The 23,017-nt window shown below is 33.7% G+C and overlaps 1 protein-coding gene across 1 annotated transcript in view; it reads right to left on the bottom strand.

Annotated features, from left to right (window-relative positions):
- Positions 1-22,296, bottom strand: part of LOC106129051 (monocarboxylate transporter 12) — a 29,524-nt gene extending 7,228 nt beyond the window's left edge. Inside the window, exons 1-2 of the mRNA XM_013327488.2 lie at positions 22,140-22,296; positions 16,969-17,545 (exon numbers count right to left, since the gene is read on the bottom strand). Coding sequence (XP_013182942.2) covers positions 16,969-17,116 — 148 coding nt within the window. The 5' untranslated portion in view covers positions 17,117-17,545; positions 22,140-22,296. The remainder of the gene's footprint in view (positions 1-16,968; positions 17,546-22,139) is intronic.
- Positions 22,297-23,017: the final 721 nt, after the last annotated feature.

A 23,017-nucleotide genomic window follows, 5' to 3' on the forward strand; every position in this document is an offset into this window, starting at 1 on the left:
TGAGTAAGTAAAAGATAAAAATTTGGATTGTTATTCCAGTGCAAGGAATATATACTAAAAATAGCATTAGTAAATAATGTTTAACACTATGTTTACAATATATTTATGGATCAAAAAATGGGTTCGCCAAACTAAGCTTAAACAGGACGATAGAATAACTTTCATTAAACTTATGATTGTAAAAGTTTTTGGGATAATCTGGATTTACAAAAGTTAGAAATCCAATAAATCTACCTGCTTCATACTGAATGTAATCCCCTGGAGGCTGAGGATTACTTGGACTTGTCCGAACCGAGAAATACTTCGCCAAAGACTTAGATATCATCAATACATTGATCAGTTTTCCGAATTATATGTCCTTAGAGATTACTCTCATTTTGTGTTCCATCTTTTTTATAAGATACCTAAGTTAAGGCATAGTATACATACGTCATGCCTCTTTCCAGAAGAGGTAGGCAGAGACTATATCTTTCCACTTGCCACGATCCCTGCATATCTCTTTCGCTTAATTCACGTGTCATAACTGCCTTATTTCAGTTGAATTGTTTATCATATTACTTTTAAATCTGGCTTTGTAAGTATCTAGAAACGATTTTTTGATAGAGAACGTGATGTAATTCAGGAGCCCTAGGTTCATTCACGGCCACCACCAGCCCCCGTAGCAAGGTACACGCGGGACCTTTTTTTATCACGCGAAGAACTATCGCTGTTTCGGTTTTTATTAGGATGCGCTAGTGTTCTTGTGGAAGCCGTGCTGCGGATAGTGTGAAAAGTGAGGCAATTGTAAATTCACGGAGGAACATTGGAGGAACTTAACTTGGCTCATTTGTTGCCATGGTACAAGAAAGAGATATTTATTTGAATAAATTATTTGAAGATAATCTTTGAACACTTTTATTGCTGTTACTGAAAGCTTTTTACCACGTATAAAATACGCTTTTGTGCCCCCGTCCCTACTCAGTAAGAATTACATTTCCGTTTCGGGATTTTAAATCGAGTTTTGTTGATTTATTTTGACGTAGAAATTTGCGAGTCCAAAGCTTCACTCGCCTCAGCTTGACGACGAAATCTGTTAAACCACTTATATGAGGGTGAAATTTATATAAGTAATATCGATTCTTGTATAAATCCTTAAATTTAAATGCAAGTAGCACATTTAATAGTAGGTATGTATATTTAAATCGGATCAACATGGAGTATGGATACACTAGAATAATTTGAACGAGCATGTAATTGAAATTGAGAACTGCTGAACCCAGTATCCTCCGGTCTTTCGCTAACGCAGTTCAATAAAGCGAAACCTTCGATCCTCTGTAATCAATTCTGTAGACAGTTTGATTGATTGATTGCGATATTATACAAGACCCTAATCAATTATCTAAAATGATTTTTTTGTTGAATGATCATTTTCGAAATATCCCCATAAAAGTTAAAGCCTCAAAATTACTCTTTGGCTTACTCAATCTGAATTAATATTTCTATCAATATTTATTTTTAAGTAATTATAATTACTATCGATTATCAGTCCTGTATTAATATTATTTTGTCTGAGTTACTACATGTACAATAATGCTACGAAAATACCCCCGGGAAACCAGCATCTAGAACTAAATATGTGCTTATTTCCCTAGTCGCCTATTACGATACCCACGGGAAATCCGGGACGTCCTGGTGAAAATTCGGATTAGAGCACACCTAACCGTCGAGATATATATAGATATATAGATTATAAATGTGGATGGATGAAGCGAAAGGAGTATGCAGGGATCTTAGCAAGTGGAATCGCCGTGTTGCCGTGTATTTAATTATTTTTATTAAATGATTATTCAAGTAAATGCTTCTCCGAATCATTAAGTTGTTACCAGTAAATTAGTTCCCATCGTCAATTTGCAACATGTGTTTAGCACGGCGAAGTTTATTTACATTATTAGTCAGTCAGTTCGGTTCAGAATGTTAGTCAGGCAACGCTGAAATACACAGCCAATGTTTATTTTTCTAGCAAGGTTAAAATAGGTAATGAATTAATTTAAAAATATAAGTTGAATATATTAGCAATTACCTAAACATAATTTAGTGCACCAGATAAAAAGTTAAGAATAATGGAATTCAGACTCAAATAGTAACCGGTAGCAAGCCATCACCTACAAGAAGAATCCTAAGTTTATAAGCCTTTCCCTTAGTCGCCTTTTATGACATCGACGGGAGTGTGAATATGGAGTGTTTCTATTGTAATGCGTCGGGTACCACACGGCTTTAATTCTAGTGAGAATGTGTGGATGCATGTTTGTTAGGTACTCTTCACACAACATCTTTTGAAAGGATTTTAAAATATGCTACACAGGTAGAATATAATCTGGCATAACTAAATAGTACTCTATATCTATTCCGAAATTCTCATGAAAGCGAAGTTCCGGGGCGCAAATAGTGCGGGATAAAATTTTACATTTTTCAAGATTGATTTACATAGGTACTTTATCAATATTTTGATTTAAAAAAATCCCGAAAAAATTGGAAATCCAAATTAAGCAACATAATTTCGCTACATCCGATTCTAATCGGTATATTTTATTTTGGGACGGCCGCGAAATCATTTGTCACGCAAGGGTTCAACTCGACCGAACCCTGTAACCGCCCTTGGCCGCAAAAGTAGGCACGTGTCTCTCATTAATGTTGACGTGGTAACCTATCTATGAGGAGCGAGCTTTGTAGGAATACTAGCTTCGTCCACGTCGTTTGTTTTTACGTAATAAAGCGTCAACTTTATCTTGTACCTTTGTAGGGAGTTTTGTTTTTTGTTTTATTTCTAACCGCGTGAATATTTCCAAAATTAAAAATTAATTTCTAAGTAAATCAACCGACTAAGTATTATATGGATCTTCCAACTTTTTACGATAGAAGAACTGAGTAGCAAGACTTGTTTATTTTACAGGATGTTTTACATGGGCTATAATTTTTTTGCTGCAATTTTTTAATACATTTAAACTTCCTAGTTTGCCTAGGACACCGTTCCTACGGGATTTATGAAAATTGAACGTTTTTATTAAAATTGTTATGTGTACGGCGTAGTATGGAACTACGCCCATTTGGTTTTGCATAAATTTTCAGTTTACGCTTTTGTTTATTGTATCAATGTCAACATTAGAAACATACATACATATTTTAAATTGTTAATTAGTTAAATTTTTTTACACTTAAAAACGTTCTGAGTTTTATAAATGTACAAAAAGTTTAATATAAATCATCAACGGCCTCTGTGGCTCAGCGGTAGTACGCTTGTCTGTGACAACAGAGGTCCCGGGTTCGAATCTCGGCCAGGGCATGATGAGAAAAGAACTTTTTCTGATTGGCCTGGGTCATGGATGTTTATCTATATAAGTATTTATTATAAAATATAGTATCGTTGAGTTAGTATCTCGTAACACAAGTTTCGAACTTACTTCGAGGCTAACTCAATCAGTGTAATTTGTCCCGTATATATTTATATATTTATATTTATATTTATATTTATAAAAGTATGCATTTTTTCTTAATCAAACTAAATGTAAAATAACTATATTGCCAAAATACTTTTTCATAATAGAGGTTATATGAAAGCGTACCTACCTAAACCAGAATATGGGGAAACGTGAGACAGCCACGTGACCACGTGACCACGGGCCCTCGGCAACCCTTCAGCTGTTATATAAACACATAGTGATCGATTTTTGCTTTAGATTTTGTATTATGATGATAAATATTTATGGCAAAAATGTATGGACTGAAACATCATTGAGTTATGACCAAGATCATAGTTACCAGTACTTTCAAAAGCGATTGAAATGACTGGTTTCAGAAATACCTTTTATAATTGTTGCACATAAACATACATACAGTCTTATGATTCAAAGGCCACGCTTAGCTACCGTAATAACGGAAAAAAATGTGATTCAGAGACAGAAGAGAACAGAACGCGGAAAAAGTATTAACATGAACACATCTTAAATCACGGCAATGATAAGGTCCATCAATCAGTAAATAAGATAAATCGAGGAAACAGTTCGCAATAGATACATATCATATACTAATCAGATATAGTAGTTCTGTATCAGAAGATACTATCAAACACACGCGTATCTATTTATCATGACTTAGTAATGTGATTGTTTTGAAACTGACCGTATGACTAAAAGATAAGTATCAATAGGCATTGATTTTGTAATTTTAGATAGCTGTTGCCTAGAGCAGAATATGATCATGCAATTTTTTCGGGAGAGATACATAGTTAGAGTTTTACCCAGACTTGAAAAAAAGAGGGATTCTCAATATGACTTATGTTTTTTAAATGTTTCTTATAAACTAATTCGACTTATTATAAACCGTAAGGTGTGTGTATTTGTACTCTCTTACGAAATTTACAGATATTTAAAACGGACAAAGTCGCGAGCGACAGGTAAGCAGTTAATAATTTTCGATGATTTGGTAGAGGTAAATAAGATGATTGATGTGTTATTTTCGTAGTAATTTCTTTGGATATCATCTGCCGATTCCAGACTCGGTGTAAACAGCTCGATTGATATTGCGTATTGACTTTATTCGATTTTGTCCACTCGTGGGTGTAAATAAGATTTTGAAGTGAAAAAGGTTTAACACTTAAAAAACGTAACGCTTAGAAATAGACGAACCATGCCAATATTATAAGTATAAATAGAAAAGTCTGTCTAGCTTGTACACTTTCACGGCTAAACCGTTGGAGTGATTTTAATGACATTGTGCATAGGTAAAGTAGCTGACGTTAGGTTAGAACATAGCCTACTCTTTTCAGGAAATTCCCATGGAAGCCTTGGGCTTATTAGTTGGAAAACCATTGATGAAATCTGAATCGATGTTATTACTCGTTTTATGAGATTTGATAAGGTAGAAAATGTGACGTATGCGATATAGATTAAAATTTAAGGAATGATTTGATCCAATCCAAATTTCAAAATAAGTGTACATAAAAAGCATTTACCTAGATTAAACCTATTAAAAAAACCGACATAAACAAGTATACTAATGCTGTGCTTCGCGCTTGGAAATAATTATTCACGTTAGGCAAATAAAGAAAGTATCAAGTTCAAGAATACTGAGAGGTTAAATACACAAGACTGAAACCTAAAATCATGTCATCTCGCATCCGCCAGTCATGTAAAGAGTCTCACAAATAGTATAATTTCCTTGGCAAACGTTTCCCCGTCACGCAAACGCAGCTTCAATCATTCCTAGGAAACTGTGTCAATTCCTGACACGGGAACTACTCTTGAGTAAGCAATTATTCAGTTTGAAAGACCGGTAAACATTCTGCGAGATAACCCGACGTAATATCGCACTTCTACTTAATATTTACAGTCATATGAAATTTTGTTGATATTGTTGCATTCTAACCTAAATCACATTAAAACTCTTTAGATTGCGTTTTCGATACACTCCGAGTCAAATATCATCTTGCAGTAAATGAAACAGACATTAGAGTAGAATTTAAGGCATTATTGGAGTTTTAAAGAAATTAACATCTAAAAACATTTTTTCTAATAGACACTCTGAAATTTAAATTAAAAAATAAAAAACATTGTAGATAGTTTAGTAAGACAGGGAAGATGAGAATAAATACAAGGTTATAAAGTATTGAATTAATTATACTTAACTGAAGCAGACTATTGGCGCATTGTTTGTCATAATTGTTACTTATTTATATTATGGATAGCTTCAAGGTCCTTTGGTCAATGTCTCACTTGGCGCATACAGATAAACACAATACTCAGATTTTATACATCCTATGTTTTTATTTCATTTCTCTTGCTAGCGTCGGCCGAAAAAAAATCTTCAGAACGAAAAGGAAAAATCAAAGTTCGACAAAGTTCGGCAAATGTAATACATGTTAAAAAAAAATAAGCAAAATCTTTATACGTACTCACTACGTACAATATTTCTCTAATACGACAAACTTTTTACACTAAACTCACTTGGTTTTTCTAACTAGATGGAATATCCCGTAGATCGAAGTAGTTGTACCATTTTTTTTTATTTTACACCGAGAAAATATTGAATCAATCGAGAATTGCGTCGTAGTGTCAGAGCGGAAGGGCGATCAATCCTTCATAAAATATACAAACATTTTCCTTAGCAAAATCCCTAAGGGTTTTATAACTTGTCATATTTTCGGGTCTTTACGTCGCAGTAAGTTTCCTCTGTGATTTCTTTCGGGGCTAATGCGCTTATATTCCCTCAGGTGTCCCTGTGAAAGGCATTTTTTTAAAAAGACATTGTGAGAAAGGATTCTCAGAAAAATACAAATCAATAATTAGAGGTACTTCTTGATGGAACACTATCATGGTATGGTGTTAATATTGTGTAGTTCCTGACATGTTAGAATAAGACTACTCCATCCCTTTTACCGTGTATGTTGTTAAGGGATTCTAAGGGAATAGTCACATTAAGCTTGAGTTTAAACTTGATAATAAATTCAATAATAATTTACTCTTTAATACGTCAAGCTAGTTTTATTTGTGCAATAAAAATGTATAAAAGGCGTCTACGAGCGTCGCGCGGTTTTATCACTATCATTAAAATGGAAAAGAATAAAAACTGTTCTTAGTTTCTGGGTCAACTTAGTTTCGAAGCATATTCAAAGTATAACTTTTTTATTAGTGGTGACAATAAGGCTAGTGAGGTCTAGAAGACCAGATAATAAGTTGTTGAAGCCGCAAATTCCTAAGTTCCTAAAGAAGGTTGTTTAAAGTTAAAAGACACAAGATAGTTTAAGCAAATCGTGACCAGACATCACAATAGCGCGTTTTACATTTTAAATGTCGGGGCTAATAACAAAAATTAGATTTTTTGATGTGTCCCTTTCAGAATGAGAACTTTTTCTATTTCAAGTAAATTCATAATTTTCCCTTCTTGATATAGATACTCATCAGCTATCATTTAGGGAAGCTGTTGGAAAATTCCTTTGATCAAAAGATTTTAATTTTATGTAATTTAATATTAATGATAAGTACACACCTCGAAAATTGTAAAATCCCTTGCCCGAACGCTTCATAATTCTTAATTTCAATAACTGACGAACATGTATCGCGCAAAATCTGTTTTCGAAAAAAAAATCGTTTTTGATTGTAACCCTAATTTGTTAGCCAGTGACTGTGTAATAGGTGTAAAATGATATGAAATGATCCGTGTAACAGTTTCATGGCACGGAACGGTTGGCGAAAGGTTTAATGAAGCAATAAGTAGATCCGCTTCGCTTGGCTAGATGAGTTGCTATTGCTAATATAACATTCGTTGTAAGTAATTGACACCTGATTATGTTACCTGTTTGATATACCTATTCTAGTTCTATATTTTATTCAAATAGTGACAGGTTGCTATCCCATCGCCTAAAAGAGGAATCCCAAGCATATAAGCCTGACTCTTAGCCGCCTTTTACGACATCACAAGAGATGGAGTGCTCCTATTATTTTTTCTTATGGTGCCTGGAACCAAACGGCATGGTTTTGTATGGTACTTACTATTTTATTCGAAAAAGAGTATTTTTTTAAAACGAACTAAGATAAGTTCACGGGGACAAAGTCACGGGCTAAGTTTATATCACGCTTCGACGGTGGCGTGGCACAAACAGTCGCAAAACAATTCCAAAGCCATCTAAACATGTCATGAATAAATCTCAAGGAGGGAAATTTATTATGACCATACTTAATTGAATCAGAAATAGCTAGCAATACGTTCGTTTTACAGCCAATTCGTTTGTCTTGGAAGTATATTTCACATACACTTATCCTCTTAATTACCTATGCATAACCCTTAAAGAAGATAGGAATTTAAGAAAGCGGGTAAGTAAAGTTAATTTAATACAGAGTGTAATATAAAGAATAAACCAATCTGCACAACCTTCCTCAACGAAAATCGGGCGAAATAAAAACAAAGTTTTTATTCTCCGTACAATTGTGTCGATCAGCTGATCAATTTACGACGGGATTACATTTACTATGGGTTGTTTAGTTTTATAGGCTAGTTCGACTTGTGAGAATTGTTACCTCCTTACCATTACACCGTGTAAACTTGATCTATCCCATCACACGGTAGTGTTGGTTGGTAGAGCCATTGGTTACCACCAATGGCTCTACCAACCTTATATGTAGGTATATGCGTGAGCAATCAGTCTGCGCTGCTCTCGCGCTTGCTCTCAAACAGCGCACCCGTTTCTTAACTCCCTTCAAAATCCCCTTTTAGTTCTGCATAATTCACCCCCTGTTCAAGGAGGAACTGACGATTCACGTTACGCCTCGCGTAACCATGCCATCGCCGAATGGTTGCCTTAATTTAAAGACCAAAGACCGCCGAACCTGTAGGCTGAATACATATGTATCTATGAAGGTGCTGGTTTAGCGCAGAGTCTATTTAACTTTATCAAAACAGTCTATATTTAATGTCATAGAAGCATTAAAGATAAGCGTCCATACATAACGTATATCCCTTACACTCCTGTGCTGGCAGCCATCCAGCGAAATGCACGATAGTTTATTTACGCTTGCCATCGCCGTGTTAATTTAGTTTACACTTAATGACACTGCTATTTATTATGTGCTATTTTTTAAATAACATTTTAATCGCGATGAATTTTTGTAATAATGAATTAGACAGAACTGAACTAGCCGCTGATTTATTTTTTGTCCGTACCTAATAGTTGATTTAATTGAAAACTGAAGTCAAAGAACTGCTCAAAGATGTACATGTGTGCTATAAAACATCTGCCGAATCTGTAGCTTTATGAGTTAGTATATAATACCAGCTAAAAAAGGCCATCAGTTAAAACCAATTTATCAACGACCAAAAAATATTTTTTACCGCAAGCTGTATTTGGGTCAAACATGCTGCGGTCACACCTATCCACAGAAATAAATATCGGAAGCGAATATACCTAACCTAATTTTTAAAAATCTCTCAGAGATGGACCATTCAATAAAATTGAAGTATCTATTTTAAATTAATGTCGTACCTATAAAATGTCAAAAGGTCATAATGTAAGTAACTACTATGTATTATAAAGAATAAATCAATAAAACAAGGAACAAGGACAGTTTGTTTTGGGTAAAATTGGTTGAGCATATTTTTTTTAATATACCTTCTCTTAACTAGGTCCTTAACAGTCAATGGTTCAGATAGTTCAATTTCTATCAACGTATTTCTTTTTCTCAAAAACAGTCTCTTAATTATATTAATTTGTAAGTATGTGTGTAGGCAACGGAAAGTAATTTAAGACCCTACCTTCCTCTCATCTTTATGCAACCTTTTTGCGATAAAGAACACCCTGCGTGCTTGTGAAAAAAGTACGGCAACTTACATAACGTTCACTCGGTGGCGTCTGTGCCACATTAGTACTTGATTTAAGTTTATTTCTGTGACAATAAACAAGACCTTGTGACTCAGAGGCAAGCATAATACAATTGCATCACAGAGGTTAGCAAAGTAATGACAATGACCTAACCTGGGTCAGGTCAGAATGTGCCAATCAGAAAAAGAGACACGTGCTATCATGCTGTGGGTTGATGGGCCATTATCATTGATTTCAAAAAATATAACTTTTAAAACATCGATGACGATAGACTATATCGATGCTTTTAAAATGATGTAATAAGTACCGTGTGGTCCCCGGCACTTTAGAATAAAACCTTTCCATCTCTTTCCAATGGATGTCGTAAAAAGAGACTAATGAATAGACTAATAAAATTGGGATTCTTCTTTGCTGTTGGCTCTGTTTACAACCTTGCATGTTTAAGGAATAATGACGTGATTATATGTATGTATGAATTGATATAAAATATTTATATTTTAAGATTATCCATTAGATTCGTTTAATTCATTTTTTTAATTACCTTTTATAACCATTTATTGGTATATATTGTGTCATCGTTATTTTATAAGCTTTTTAATTAACTTTATATTTACAATCATACATACATACATGAAATCACGCCTCTTTCCCGGAGGGGTAGGCAGAGACTACCTCTTTCCACTTGCCACGATCTCTGCATACTTCCTTCTCTTCATCCACATCCATAACTGTCTTCATGCAAACTCTGCGGTTTCGGGTAATTTTGACCTGACCCTTTACCAGGACGTCCTTAATTGTATTTACAATTAATCTGCAAATAATTCTTCTAAATATACAAAAACATTGAATAAAAATACAATACGTCTATATGTCATCGTCTAATGTTATCGTGAACGACCCTATTTGTTTCATGATCCGGTTCATTCCTCATCAAATGATAACCGTATCAGGTTATTGAAGTCACGCAGATGACTCGTACCACGGTAATGAGAATATGGTAATACTACCAGCAGTACGGCGGATTCGTCAGATATCATTAATTCTGTGCTGGTTCTGTAATGAGAATCGTCACGATCGGTATTTCGTCGAAGAATAAAATTGACGATCTTTGACAAAAAAATTGCTTTGTTTGACTCAAATCATTCGTCCCTTTTAACTTTATCTTTTTTATACAAATATCATTGTTAGGCGTAGGTGTATCTATAGTTTATAGGTATATACGGTAATAAGCTGCGGCGTAAAGGATAGTATGAGTAGAAAAGGAGTGAACAGTGAGATTGACGGAAGTAATTGGAAAAAATCTAACATACCTAATGTGCCGAACCCACGTAGAAAGTGGGAAAAGGTAACGACAAGGAAGAAGATAGCGTAGGTATGTCAATTTCAGTGTAACTTTATTCATTGGCGGCTTAACAGAGTATATTTTAAAGAGAAATATAATATCTATGTCAATGTCAAGGTAAATCTCGGAATATGACGTCACACGAACGGTGAAAGTTTCATTCATTTATCAGAAACTTTCCCTCTATTACTAAATATAGAACTTAGGCATCGGATTTTCTTTCAAAAGAGAAAAATGAGTTTTTTTCTCTGTTATTATTATTTCATGAAGTCACTGAGCTTCAGAAAGTTCCCTATTATCATTAATTTATTTTTTATTTATTTATTTGTATTTATTTATTTACGCCAAAAATACAACGGTAGTAGTACACCTCTTACAGTATTTGGCAAGATGACTGTTGTGCTGACTGTAACTGTATACCTACACATTTTACAAATTTTAATGTGATTACGGCTGGCACAAGCTGATACCGTTGCGAAGGTCTTCGACTGTTACTTCAATAATTTAAGGCCCTAATGCAGTGTCAAATAAATTAATTGAGTACAAATCGAATGACAGAGGTTGCATGCACACACGATTTATAGTCATGCAGTTATTCCATACCTATAGTATATTATTTATATTATGATGTAGATGTGTAAAAATATTATTATTTTATATACAGATGTAAATTATTCAGTGAATACAAAGAAGTAATATCTTATTCGATTAAAAAATATTTTACGTTGTAAATAGTCCACAGTGATGTTTAAAAACTAGCACTTCTAAATAAAGAACGGACCGCAAGGCAGTTTTGGTAAGAATAAACGAGATATCATTAGGCAGGACTGTTAGTAAGCGCGATGACTCGTGCTAAATCCAAATACGTAAACGTTTTAGGATGAATTACTTTGCAAATACATACATACATATAGTCACGTCTATATCCCTTATTGGGGTAGACAGAGCCAACAGTCTTGAAAAGGCCGATAAGCCACGTTCAGCTTTTTGGCTTGATGATAGAATTGAGATTCAAATAGTGACAGGTTGCTAGCCCATCGCCTAAAAGAAGAATACCAAGTTTATAAGACTATCCCTTTGTCGCCTTTTACGACATCTATGGGAACGAGATGGAGTGGTCCTATTTTTTTTTTGTAATGGTGCCGGGAACCACATGGCACTGCCGGGATCCACGCGGCACTTTGCAAATAAAAAGATGTTATCCATCTCTTTCTTCTTCTATCTTTCTCATTCTCTTTCATCCCTTACGGTGTACAGATCCAACACATAATGACAAGTTTCTAGCGTTGATTGTATAGATTTTAAAAGTCAATCAAACGAAAGCCTTTAATTGCACAAGAAGAAAAGTACAATATTATGTACTATGTTTGTTTCTCGCCGTCAGATCTAATCGCCACTTACTCGTACAACATCGACGGGATAAGATATTAAAATAACGAAAGTTAAATCATGTGTGGTGTAAATTTGGTTGTCTTTCACGCAAAGTCAACTAGACGGATTTTGATAAATTTACGGATTTTTAATTAATTAACTTATTTATGTCCACGGGTAGAATATAAATATAAATAAAATAAATATATACGGGTCAAATTACACAGATTGAGTTAGCCTCGAAGAAAGTTTGAGACTTGTGTTACGAGATACTAACTCAATCATATTATATTTTATAATAAATACTTATAAAGATAAACATCCAAAAAACCGGGCCAATCAGAAAAAGTGCTTTTCTCATTGTGCCCTGACCGGGATTCGAACTCGGGACCTCCGGTGTCACAGACAAGCATACTATCGCTACGCCACAGAGGCGGTCAAATATATATAATATAAATTGGAATAATATAATAAGTACTTATCATCCCGACGTTCCCATGAGACATATATACATATAATTACGTATTGCGGGGTAAACATAGCCAACAACTCAAAAAGATTGAAAGGTCACTTTCAGCGTGGCTTTAAAATAATTATTAAAATAATTGACAAAAATAAAAATAATCATAAAACACATTCACATCATAGTTGAGTGAAATATAAAGATTATAACAACAAACAGAATGGCGCAATCCACAACATTCAACATGTCACAGTCTCGACAAATGATAACAATATTTCTTCCCCAAGATTCCTTATCTCTAGACTTCCACGGGTGGAAGATTTTTGTGTCTCGGTTTAAAGGTCATATCATGTTTTAAATGTTTTCACTTTGGGGTTTTTTTTTAAACCTAAGTATGGATTTAAACATTTTTTTAATCATTTATTTTCTTGCGATCATTAGGCTATCCAGCCCCCTTATTCACGAATGTTGAAAAGCAATATGTCTTGTCATCTCACTCTTTCTACTAATCCAGTTATCTTCTCTGCTAGTAAGAGAGACATAAGTGAACATAATAACGTTCAATGAATAAAGTAGTAGCTAAACGTGACCTTCGTATCTTGTGACCATCGGCTCTGTCTACCTCGTAAGTAAAAACGTGGTATTGCCTACATGATAAGATACATATTCGTACACAACACAACTTTTTAAAAACTTCAAACGACTGAATCATTTACTTTTTTCATATATCAATGGCGCTTACATTTATTTATATTATTTTACTATTATAGTTACCGTTGTAAACCTTAAAAATATGTTAGAAGTTTATGTGTTTTGTATATTTAAATTCGATTTTACATGTAAAATAACATCAGCAGAATATAATTACCTATATAATTACGTCTTAATTCCCATGGGGTAGACGGAGCCATCAGTCTCTAAAATACTGAAAGGCCAGGTTCGGCTGTACGTATGGCGTATGATAAATTGAGATTCAAATAGTGACAGGTTGGTAGCTAACGCCTTAAAAACAATCCCAAGGGAGAATATAATTTCATATTTCAAATAGTATTTTCGTAAGTTCTTATGTTAAGAAATTATCTATTCTTGGATCAGTGAACCGGTACCATTTATTTGTCCCCTGCAGAGATTTGAGATAGACCCTCATCATGACATGACATGAAGAGAGTGACACATCGTACGTAAAAATATCATTAAATTCTGCCCATAACCAGTTATTTTCAACCAGATACCGTAAAGCATTATTATGACTCTTTTAAGAGTTATGTACATTGGTTCCAGTAGATATTAACCGAAGCTTTTACGGTGAGAAAAATAAACGTTAGCAAATCTGCACATTCAGACAACTGGATATGTAAAAATGATCCAATATGGGTTACGTTCCCCTGGCAAGGTTGAGAAGGTCAGACGGGAGTCGCTTCGTGTAAAATACCTGACTCACCCATTCACGATCATGGTCAAAAAGCGCACTCCGGGCTCGATGTAAGACCGGGACGAAGAAGACCATGAAGCATTATTATTAACATTGTAGTTATTTGTAGACTATACAAATAAGATAGTTATCTGAAGTCTACGAGACGTGGTAAATAACTCGCGAAATTTGTAAATACAAGGAGTCGTTTGGTAATCAAATAATGCGATAGCTTTGTTGATTTTGCTGCACCGTGTAAAGGAGATTACATTGTCTGTCCATTAGACTGTTCACAAGGTATCTCTTAAGTATTCGATATTTAGGATTACTTTTTTCAACTTTACATAAAACAAGTTTTCTTCTTTGAAACTTACAAGATACTCTTATAAAAAATGAACATATTGCAATAAAATAAAGAATATATCGCTATGAAACATCCAAGATGATATTGTAAAAAATATCGTATCAGAGCTTCTATAGTAAGGGTGGCTTTGGCTGGCAGGCGCTCCCATTCTGTAATGTTGGCAAGCACAGTTTGCGCAGTCACTGTAGAGATTCACGTCGGTAAATATGCCTTTTATAGAGCTTTAAGCTCTATTTGCCAAATATCTGATTACCGATTCTTGGAGATGTGACTTTCCTTCACAATATAAATCTGAATCTACATACGTATAAAAGGTTAACGTGACTGACTTACATATCAAGGCGCAGCCGAAACCACTGACAGAGTTATTTAAAATATGGCATGAAATAAATATAATGAATGTAAGAAAAGGATTTGGATATTCCCACAGAAGCATAGCATCGGGTTTGGAAGAAAAAGTTAAAGCAACAAGATAAATATGACATTATCAGACTATGATCGGTCACACTAGAAACACATCTATAATATGACATTTATAAGAAATATTAAGGGAAATTCTTTTCTCAAATGCATAATTTTAATCTATAGACAACAGTTTAAACCAATTAAAAATTCAATAAAATCCGAAGACGAAAATAAACCATTAGGAAAGCTCTGATCCTGCTCCTGAGCGGTCAAACTTTGACCATTAAAAAGGTGGATAAATTAGTAAAGCTGGAAATAACAGAAACTAAAATTGTGAAGAATGTTCTTCTATCTCGTGATTACTTAGATAATATACACATTAATGTCCATATTCATAACGTGTCAAGCAATTGATAACGACTGTGTATCTACTATTTAAATCACGTAATATTTGTAATGTGACATGTCATACAAAGATAAAGTCAGTATGATAACATAATTAAAATTACCTCATTTTCGATCATATCTAAACTAGCTGTGCCCGCGACTTCGTCCGCATGAAATAGTTATTTTGGGCATCATTGAAGCCCTCAAGGATGAATAACTTACTTACCTTTTTTTTCACATGTTCCTTTATTTCTTCGCTCCAATAGTTGCAGCGTGATGTAATATAGCCTAAAGCCTTCCTCTATAAATGGTATATTCAACACAAAAATAATTTTTCAATTCGAAGCAGTAGTTCCTGAGATTAGCGCGTTCAAACAAACAAACTCTTCAGCTTTTTAATATTAGTATAGATTGGATTTAGATGCCATCTTTACAGACTATTTTTATATTTCAAAGATTGTTAGAAGTTTTGTTTCTTTTTTTTTATTAACTACTCATCAAGTAACTACTAATAACGATTTATGCTATGCTGGCTATTGTGTGAATGCTATCTTGAATTTTATAAACTCAGCGCGGTATTGGGCTATTATACCGATATACCTGCTTTTAAACTTTTATTTTACTATTAACAATGGTACGTATAGCATGAATACCAAAATATCTACTAATATTGTAACTTAAATAATTATGTTCATTGTAATTCGATGGCCTTTAGAATAAGATTTGAATTTGTGCCAAAGGGTGCGTTATCAGATATCAAACTAGGCCACCCTTGATTTCCTTTGATGAGAACTTTCTCATTTTATTAAGTTTGAAGTTTAACTATAATCGTATTGGTTAATTTTTGATTTCAAACGATTCGTGCTCTGAATCAAGTTTTTTGAAAACTCTTTGTTTCAAATAAACTTGATCACATCACATCACAAATTCCTTGATTTTATATTATACAAAAACATGCTGAATGTGTCCGAATATTTTTTACATGTAAAATCATCTAGTTTTGATACGTAAGAGAAGGAAATTTGGTAAGAAGTATAAGACTGTACTTTAACAAACAGCTGACGTGTATCTGATAACGCTTAAGTTCAAAAAGATAAGTAATGTTAAATTTACAGAATCTGAAGATATTTAAATATTTGTTATCGAGTTATTGTTTGAACTTTGAAGATTATGTTTCGCGCCGAGCTAATATTTAGATTACCATTGCTACCGAACTTAGTTCAAAAGTTATTACGTAAATAAACAGAAGTGAAATTAACTACTAACTTTGAGATTTCTAAGTTTAGGTTATTAATAAAAATATTAAATATTATATTAATAACAAGTTTAAAAATAGTAAGGTATGTATTAAAAAATAAACAAATGTGAAGAACTTAGGAGAAGAATTGCATAACCAAAGATAAGATTTGGTTGTTAATAGGCCATAATTCTGTTATTGTCTCTTTATTTTTATTTCTTAAATTACATTTTTATAATATTAATATAAAAAAATAAAAACATTATAATAAACTTATTTAGTTATCTTCTAACAGCGGTTGTTATTTTTATCGTTAGTTATGTATTAACTAAAAAAAGTTTGAAGTGCCTAAAAGAAAAAAGGTTTTACACATTGCATGTCCAGACTAGATAAGATTTTATTGTTAACAGGGCCCGGTGGTTAGGCGGGAGTCGCTTGTGTGATAACCTGAATTGCTCGGTGGACCAAGCGTCTTCTTACCAAGGAGGACGCAACCGGTACAAATGGCCTTTTCGGCAAAACCACTCTCAAGTGGGACGAAACTCGGCATTGGACTTTCCCTATATGAAATGAGAGCAATGCAAACTCGCGAGCGGGTAGAAGGGTGATGATGAAAGACCAATATTTGTGTAAAGTACTTACTTATAATGTGTACCATAAAGGAGGCGAAGGCGACAATCCACCCCCAGCCGCCGTCGGGTGGTGGAGCCGGGCTCTCTGAGCGCGGGGAAGCCTGCGCCTGCGCACCATTCCCGTTCTTCGAATTTTTCGCCACCACTCCGTGAGACATCTTCGGTACTTTCTCTTTTGGCACTAAGTTATAAATTTGTCACTTGTAAGGCAGCTCAAAACTTGATATGGCTTCAAAAGCGTTTGCTATATTATCTTATTCAACTAATTAGCTCAGCACTACTTTGTACAAATTCCTGTTTAATATTGTCGATACTTGCTTATACGACGTTATTGCAGCTTATCTATTTGTAAATATATCAATTATAATTGCACTATTGGTATTGCTATGGAAGGACAAGCGGAAGAGCAAAGTAACGTTACAAGGGTTATAAGAACGGCTATTTGTAAAATGATGAATAACCGTGAGTTTCTATGTATTATGGTTGACCATTATTTTTACACCTATCTGCGGTTTAACACCACTTTTGCTCTCGCGATCACGGCTTTGAAGTTGATTGCAGACATTTTTGTGCCCCAGAATTCAGTTCTGAAACAAACAAATTAGAATTAAAGCACTACTGAAGAAAACGTTGCTTTGTTAGATACAATGACGTATAATCCGAAAAGAAAAATAGGTAATTATAGAGGGAGAGAATTTATACGCTATATAATAGGAACGCGCGTGCTTCAGAGGTTAATGCTAGTGATTTTCAAGGAGAACTTTGGGAGGCATGAACTCATTATAAACTACAAACCCAAAGCCAGTCTTAATACAAAAAGTAAAGACATATCAAGCCTCAGTGATAAAATTTAACTCTTAGCATAGATATAAAATGTGTGCCTGGAAATAATAGGTTGGAAACATCATGTACTTTTGATTTCTATTTAGATTTTATTGTGTTACTTTGTTTGTCAATAAAACTCGCAGTAGGTTTCATTATTTCTCGTCGGTAAATTTATGGCAGTTTTACAGTTACAACATAATTATGGCGCTTATAAAAGTGTAGTCTCTCCTCAAATCGTATAAAAATTAACATACATTATAATATATAGGGTAGAAAAACACAAAAAAAAATAATAAAAAAAAAAATTAAATAGCGTAAAACTTAAATCAATTGAATATTTCAATCCTTTGCTGCACATTCAGGTTACTGACTGCTAAACTTAAAATATATCTTAAGCTGTAACCTACGAGAACATAATCTTCAAGCTTAAAATCACTTGGCAACGACGGCCAAGTAACAAGTCTATGTGATCGGAAATACCGCATGTATTCGTTCCCCAATATTCATGAAGCACTATCAGGCAAGTGGAATAGAATGATCGATCGATATGGGAACGTGTCAATAACTTTGATAAGCCTTACATATAGGGACAAGTGATTTATTGATAAGGACCAGTATGATTTTTGGGTTATCAATATCTTCAGATATGATGCTAATAATAATGAAACCAGCTGTATTACCATGTAACAAAAAATATCCTTTATCTCTTCTCCAGATGTACAATACTGTCGGTGATTTTCAGAGGTGATTTTATCTCAACGATGACAAGATATGTCATTTCCATTTCATAAGGTTGGTAGCGGTCAAGAAAGAAAATAGAGAAAAATATCAGACAATGAATTTATGAAAAGTTGTTATGTAAATTTTCAGTAGAAAAAAAGGCATCCATAATCATGAAGTGAAGAGAAAATGAGAGAGATCAGTAAAGCCGGCAGAAATCCGTTGTATAGAAGCTTACTATAACAGTTGGAGATTCATTAATAGTCTATTCTAACCACGACTCCTTCTCTTTCTCATGGATGTCGAATAAGGCGATTAAGGGACAGGCTGATAAACTTGGAATTCTCCTTTTAGACGATGGGCTAGCTGTCCTGTCCCTATTTGAATCTAAATTCCACCATTAAGCTATATAGCTGAACGTGGTTTTTTAGTCATTGCGAGATTGTTCTTTATATACTTAAGTACTTTTCGATCGCAGATGTGCATTATTGCGCATTTCCTCTTAATAAGTAATCTATCACTTTTATTTTATTGTGTATTAAAATCGTGAAGTTGTAAAACATTTGACGGCGAAAGCTATTAGTTGATTTTGATGTGGCCATAATGTGAATAAAATAAAAATGATAACGGTTTTAACTAAGCATTTTGGTTCTACTTGTAGATTTTATTATGTATTTTAGATGCGCTAAGTTTAAAAAAAAAGAAATTAGACGTAGTGGAAATTAGCACATTGCTTCTGTTTGATCACAGTCCTTTCAGCTATATGGCTTAATTGACAATAAAGTAAAAAAAAGGAAATATTACACATTTAGCCTTCTCCCGACCTCACATCTGTTCCAAAGGTTCCCATAATACTGGCAGCATTGACACGATGTAAAAATAAAAAAAATCCCTTACCTCATATAATAACTGATTTTCCTACATCTTGTTTTCAGATAAACATGAGTCAAGTGAATGTTATCGCTATCATTGCATTATGACAGAAATTTGGTAAAAAGTGTAAGTACCTATACCATCTTCAATAATGGAGAAGTCTGTTGCCACAGTAATCGAAATACGAGTAATATAGTTAGGACTAGATTATTTAGATTTCTATGAAGTATAATGCGAAATAAGTATACCGGGGCTACACTCCCGTGGTCATTTTTCAAGTCTTAAATGTTTTATTCATTACGACCAAAACTATAAAATCTCTTTACCATTACTTAGTGTCGGCGAAGGTTTTAATTTTTGATTTCTATCATAGGTTTAAGTAAACTAGGTACCATTATTTCCACAATAAATAAACGAGCTTTGGACTTTGATTATGATTCACACTATGAAGTACACACACTATCTGCGCTCTATTAAAAAGAATTTAGTGTGCATTGCCCTCATTTACGACCCGATACAATACAACTACATTGGTAAGATATGCGGTCGACTGTAATGAGATGCTAACTCATTACACATTTAAGTAATATCCCATTAACATTCCAAAAGGTATAAATTGTAACTATTTTCGTTAATTTACATTTGGTTCTATTGCAGTGAGTATAACTTGTATATATTAATAAAAAAATAAAATGAATTATTGAGTCCATCAAAATTCTGTATTCTGTCTGTTCATAAAGTGACCGGCAGAAATATAGGGGCATTGTTGAAAAACCAATTTTTGGACAACGTATCAATCTGGTGCGCATACGCACAATCACGAAAAGTGCCCTACTAAGCTCAATCAAAGCATAATTTGAAGTAGAGGAACATCTAAGACTCAGGTCATTTAGATAATATAATTTTCGACGGTTTTTGAGACAAAAGCAGTGTGGCTCAGTGGTTATGTTTTGGTACAAATAAAAAATGTTTGGCATCTTTTAGTTAAAATTATGTAAACTGAAAATGAAAAATATAATTTATGACATTCTTAATATAATTGATGGATTAACATTGCAAAGCTGTTTACTACTGGTAAAATTGAATAATAAAAAAAAAAAACATTAAAAAACATGGACTCTTTCTGTACATAAACAAATTATAATAACAAAATTCTCTTTTGGCGTTGTCGGGTAAAAAAATGTCACGTGGTATAATGGAAACCGAACGTATTTGTTTAGTATTATCGTATCCGAGTATCAGTGACAGTGTGGAGTCGGCATTATTGTTTCTGGAGTGTTTGGTGTCAGAGAGTTTATCAGCGCGAATGGTTTTATTTTTAGTTTGTTTTTTCTAGACTTGCATGGAATTAAACGTAATAACTATAAATACCTATATTGTTTATCGCCCTGATTTCTCGCGTTTCTCTTCTAGCTGTACCATTGTATATAGGTAATTAAATATGGTTGAAAATAACTCAAGTAGCTCAACAATTTCTTCTCTTTGCAAATGTTCATTTATAGGATGGAAGATAAAGCTCAAATTTTGCTTTAGAGAGAGAAGATATTCGATTCTCTGTATAATAAATTGAAACTTCTAAAATTACACTACGATTTTTGCGTGTCAAATGTAAAGAAACAAGAGAACAATGCAGCGTCAGTCACAATGCCCTCATTGTATCCAATTATGACGACAATGTATACAATTACATAAGGAATTTATTTTCCATGATGTCTACCCAATTTTGTTGCAAACACGTTTTTTGCATACACAAGGTTTTTTTAATCCATATCACTACATAGTATAAAACAAAGTCGCTATTTTAGTTTTTTTGTCTGTATGCTTAAATCTTTAAAATTACGCAACGGATTTTGATGCGGTTTTTTGTAACAGGTAGAGTGATTCAAGAGGAAGGTTTTTATGAATAATAACATTTATAATTTTGCACTAGTAGATAATAGATAATAAATTGCACTAGTAGATAATAGATAATAATTGTCGCTAGTAGATAATAAATTGATGGGCAGCACCAACCCACAGATTCGATTAAATTTTATCCTTATACCGTAAGTGACTAAAATACTTAAATACCAATATACACTCGGAAAAAATGTGTTGTTGAGAAGACGGTGCGCTCTGTGAAAAAATGAGTAGGTGCAATATTTTCTTGAGCTGGTAATTGATGAAAACGACTAATAATGGTCATTCATTTGCATGCATTTGACCTGCACGAGTAAAAAAATCCGAAATACTGTTAATTCATAGAGCGGTTGGACAAAGATATCCAGAGTTTTAGATGACGCTAATCTGTTTTAATATTTTAAAAAGTTTGCTTTATTAATATGAAAATATTGATTGAAATAATAGAAGATGTATGTTGTTCTTATGATATAAAAGAACATGGCCAGTATATACTTAACTATCCTTAAGATATCATAAAAATATATTGTACACAATGGTGATCCATCGGGGTGATCGTAAATAATGCGCCTTTGTTTACAAAAATGCATGTCAAAGATCTCGCGCCAAAAATAACTTTCAGTGTCACTGGCTTGAAAACGGTCAACATATTTCAAAAGTAAACAAGTTTTATAACCACTTTTTCACTAGTTTTTAATTTGTATTTTAATTAAGTATTATATGTATTTAAACGGTATTTTAAATAATAAAGGATAAAAAGTTCAAAAATATCCAACCATAGATATGTTTTCACAAACAAAACAAAAATTCGCAAACTAAAGGAAACGAGATAATAGCGAAAAACAAGTAAAATTATAGTATTACCTTATAGATATTTTTATTTTCTAGAAATAGTCCATTAAAATTATCACTAAACGCGTATTCGTAAATAAAGAAAATGGCGAAAAAATGGCAAGAGAGCAAGGGCGACCGGTCGCGCGCGTTGTTGCCCCGTCACTGACTACCAGAATAACTGATATCGGAAACACTGCCGATACGAACATCCAGAAACTAAACAAAATCATCATTTTAATGATAAACTTGACACGGCACATGTATCAGGATGATGAAATTTTGTTAAAACAAACTTTTGAGAGTTTTTCAGGCCATTGGTTACATGTATAGAGGTTAATAAGTCGTATTAAATCTATCTGCTTAATTACTTATATCAAAATCAGTGCTGATAATGAACATCTAAAAATGAATGATGGGATTCATGTTAAAAACCAGCTTTTTTGTCCTATTGATCGCAAGTGGAAGGACAAGACAATCGTTACAAATGTATTGTTGTATTTTACGAACTAAGAAACGATACAATACCAGTTAGTAGCTAGGTAATGCATGTAATAATTTATTAGTCATTAGTGGATAAAATATACAGTTAATTAAGCATGGAAACAAGAAAATCAAGTTTCTATTATTTAATTCATTAAGGCATACCTAATGTTCCAACTGAAACTATTATACATTAATAGTGTCCGACCGAAGCTTCGGCTTCGGCTTCGGCTTCGGCCACCTTCGGCCAAAAAATCCACCTTCGGCGAAACATTCGGCTTCGGCCCAAAATCCGGCCGAAGCCGAAGGTTTCGCCGAAGGTCCGAGCGACCGTCGAGATTGAACGAACTGTTACGAAAGTCATGAGGCGGCGGGGAGTCACTGCCAAAATATCACATTGCTGATTGCATGCATCAAAACAAGTCCGT

Source organism: Amyelois transitella, chromosome 2 (genome assembly GCF_032362555.1).
Source record: "Amyelois transitella isolate CPQ chromosome 2, ilAmyTran1.1, whole genome shotgun sequence".
Lineage (NCBI taxonomy): Eukaryota > Metazoa > Arthropoda > Insecta > Lepidoptera > Pyralidae > Amyelois > Amyelois transitella.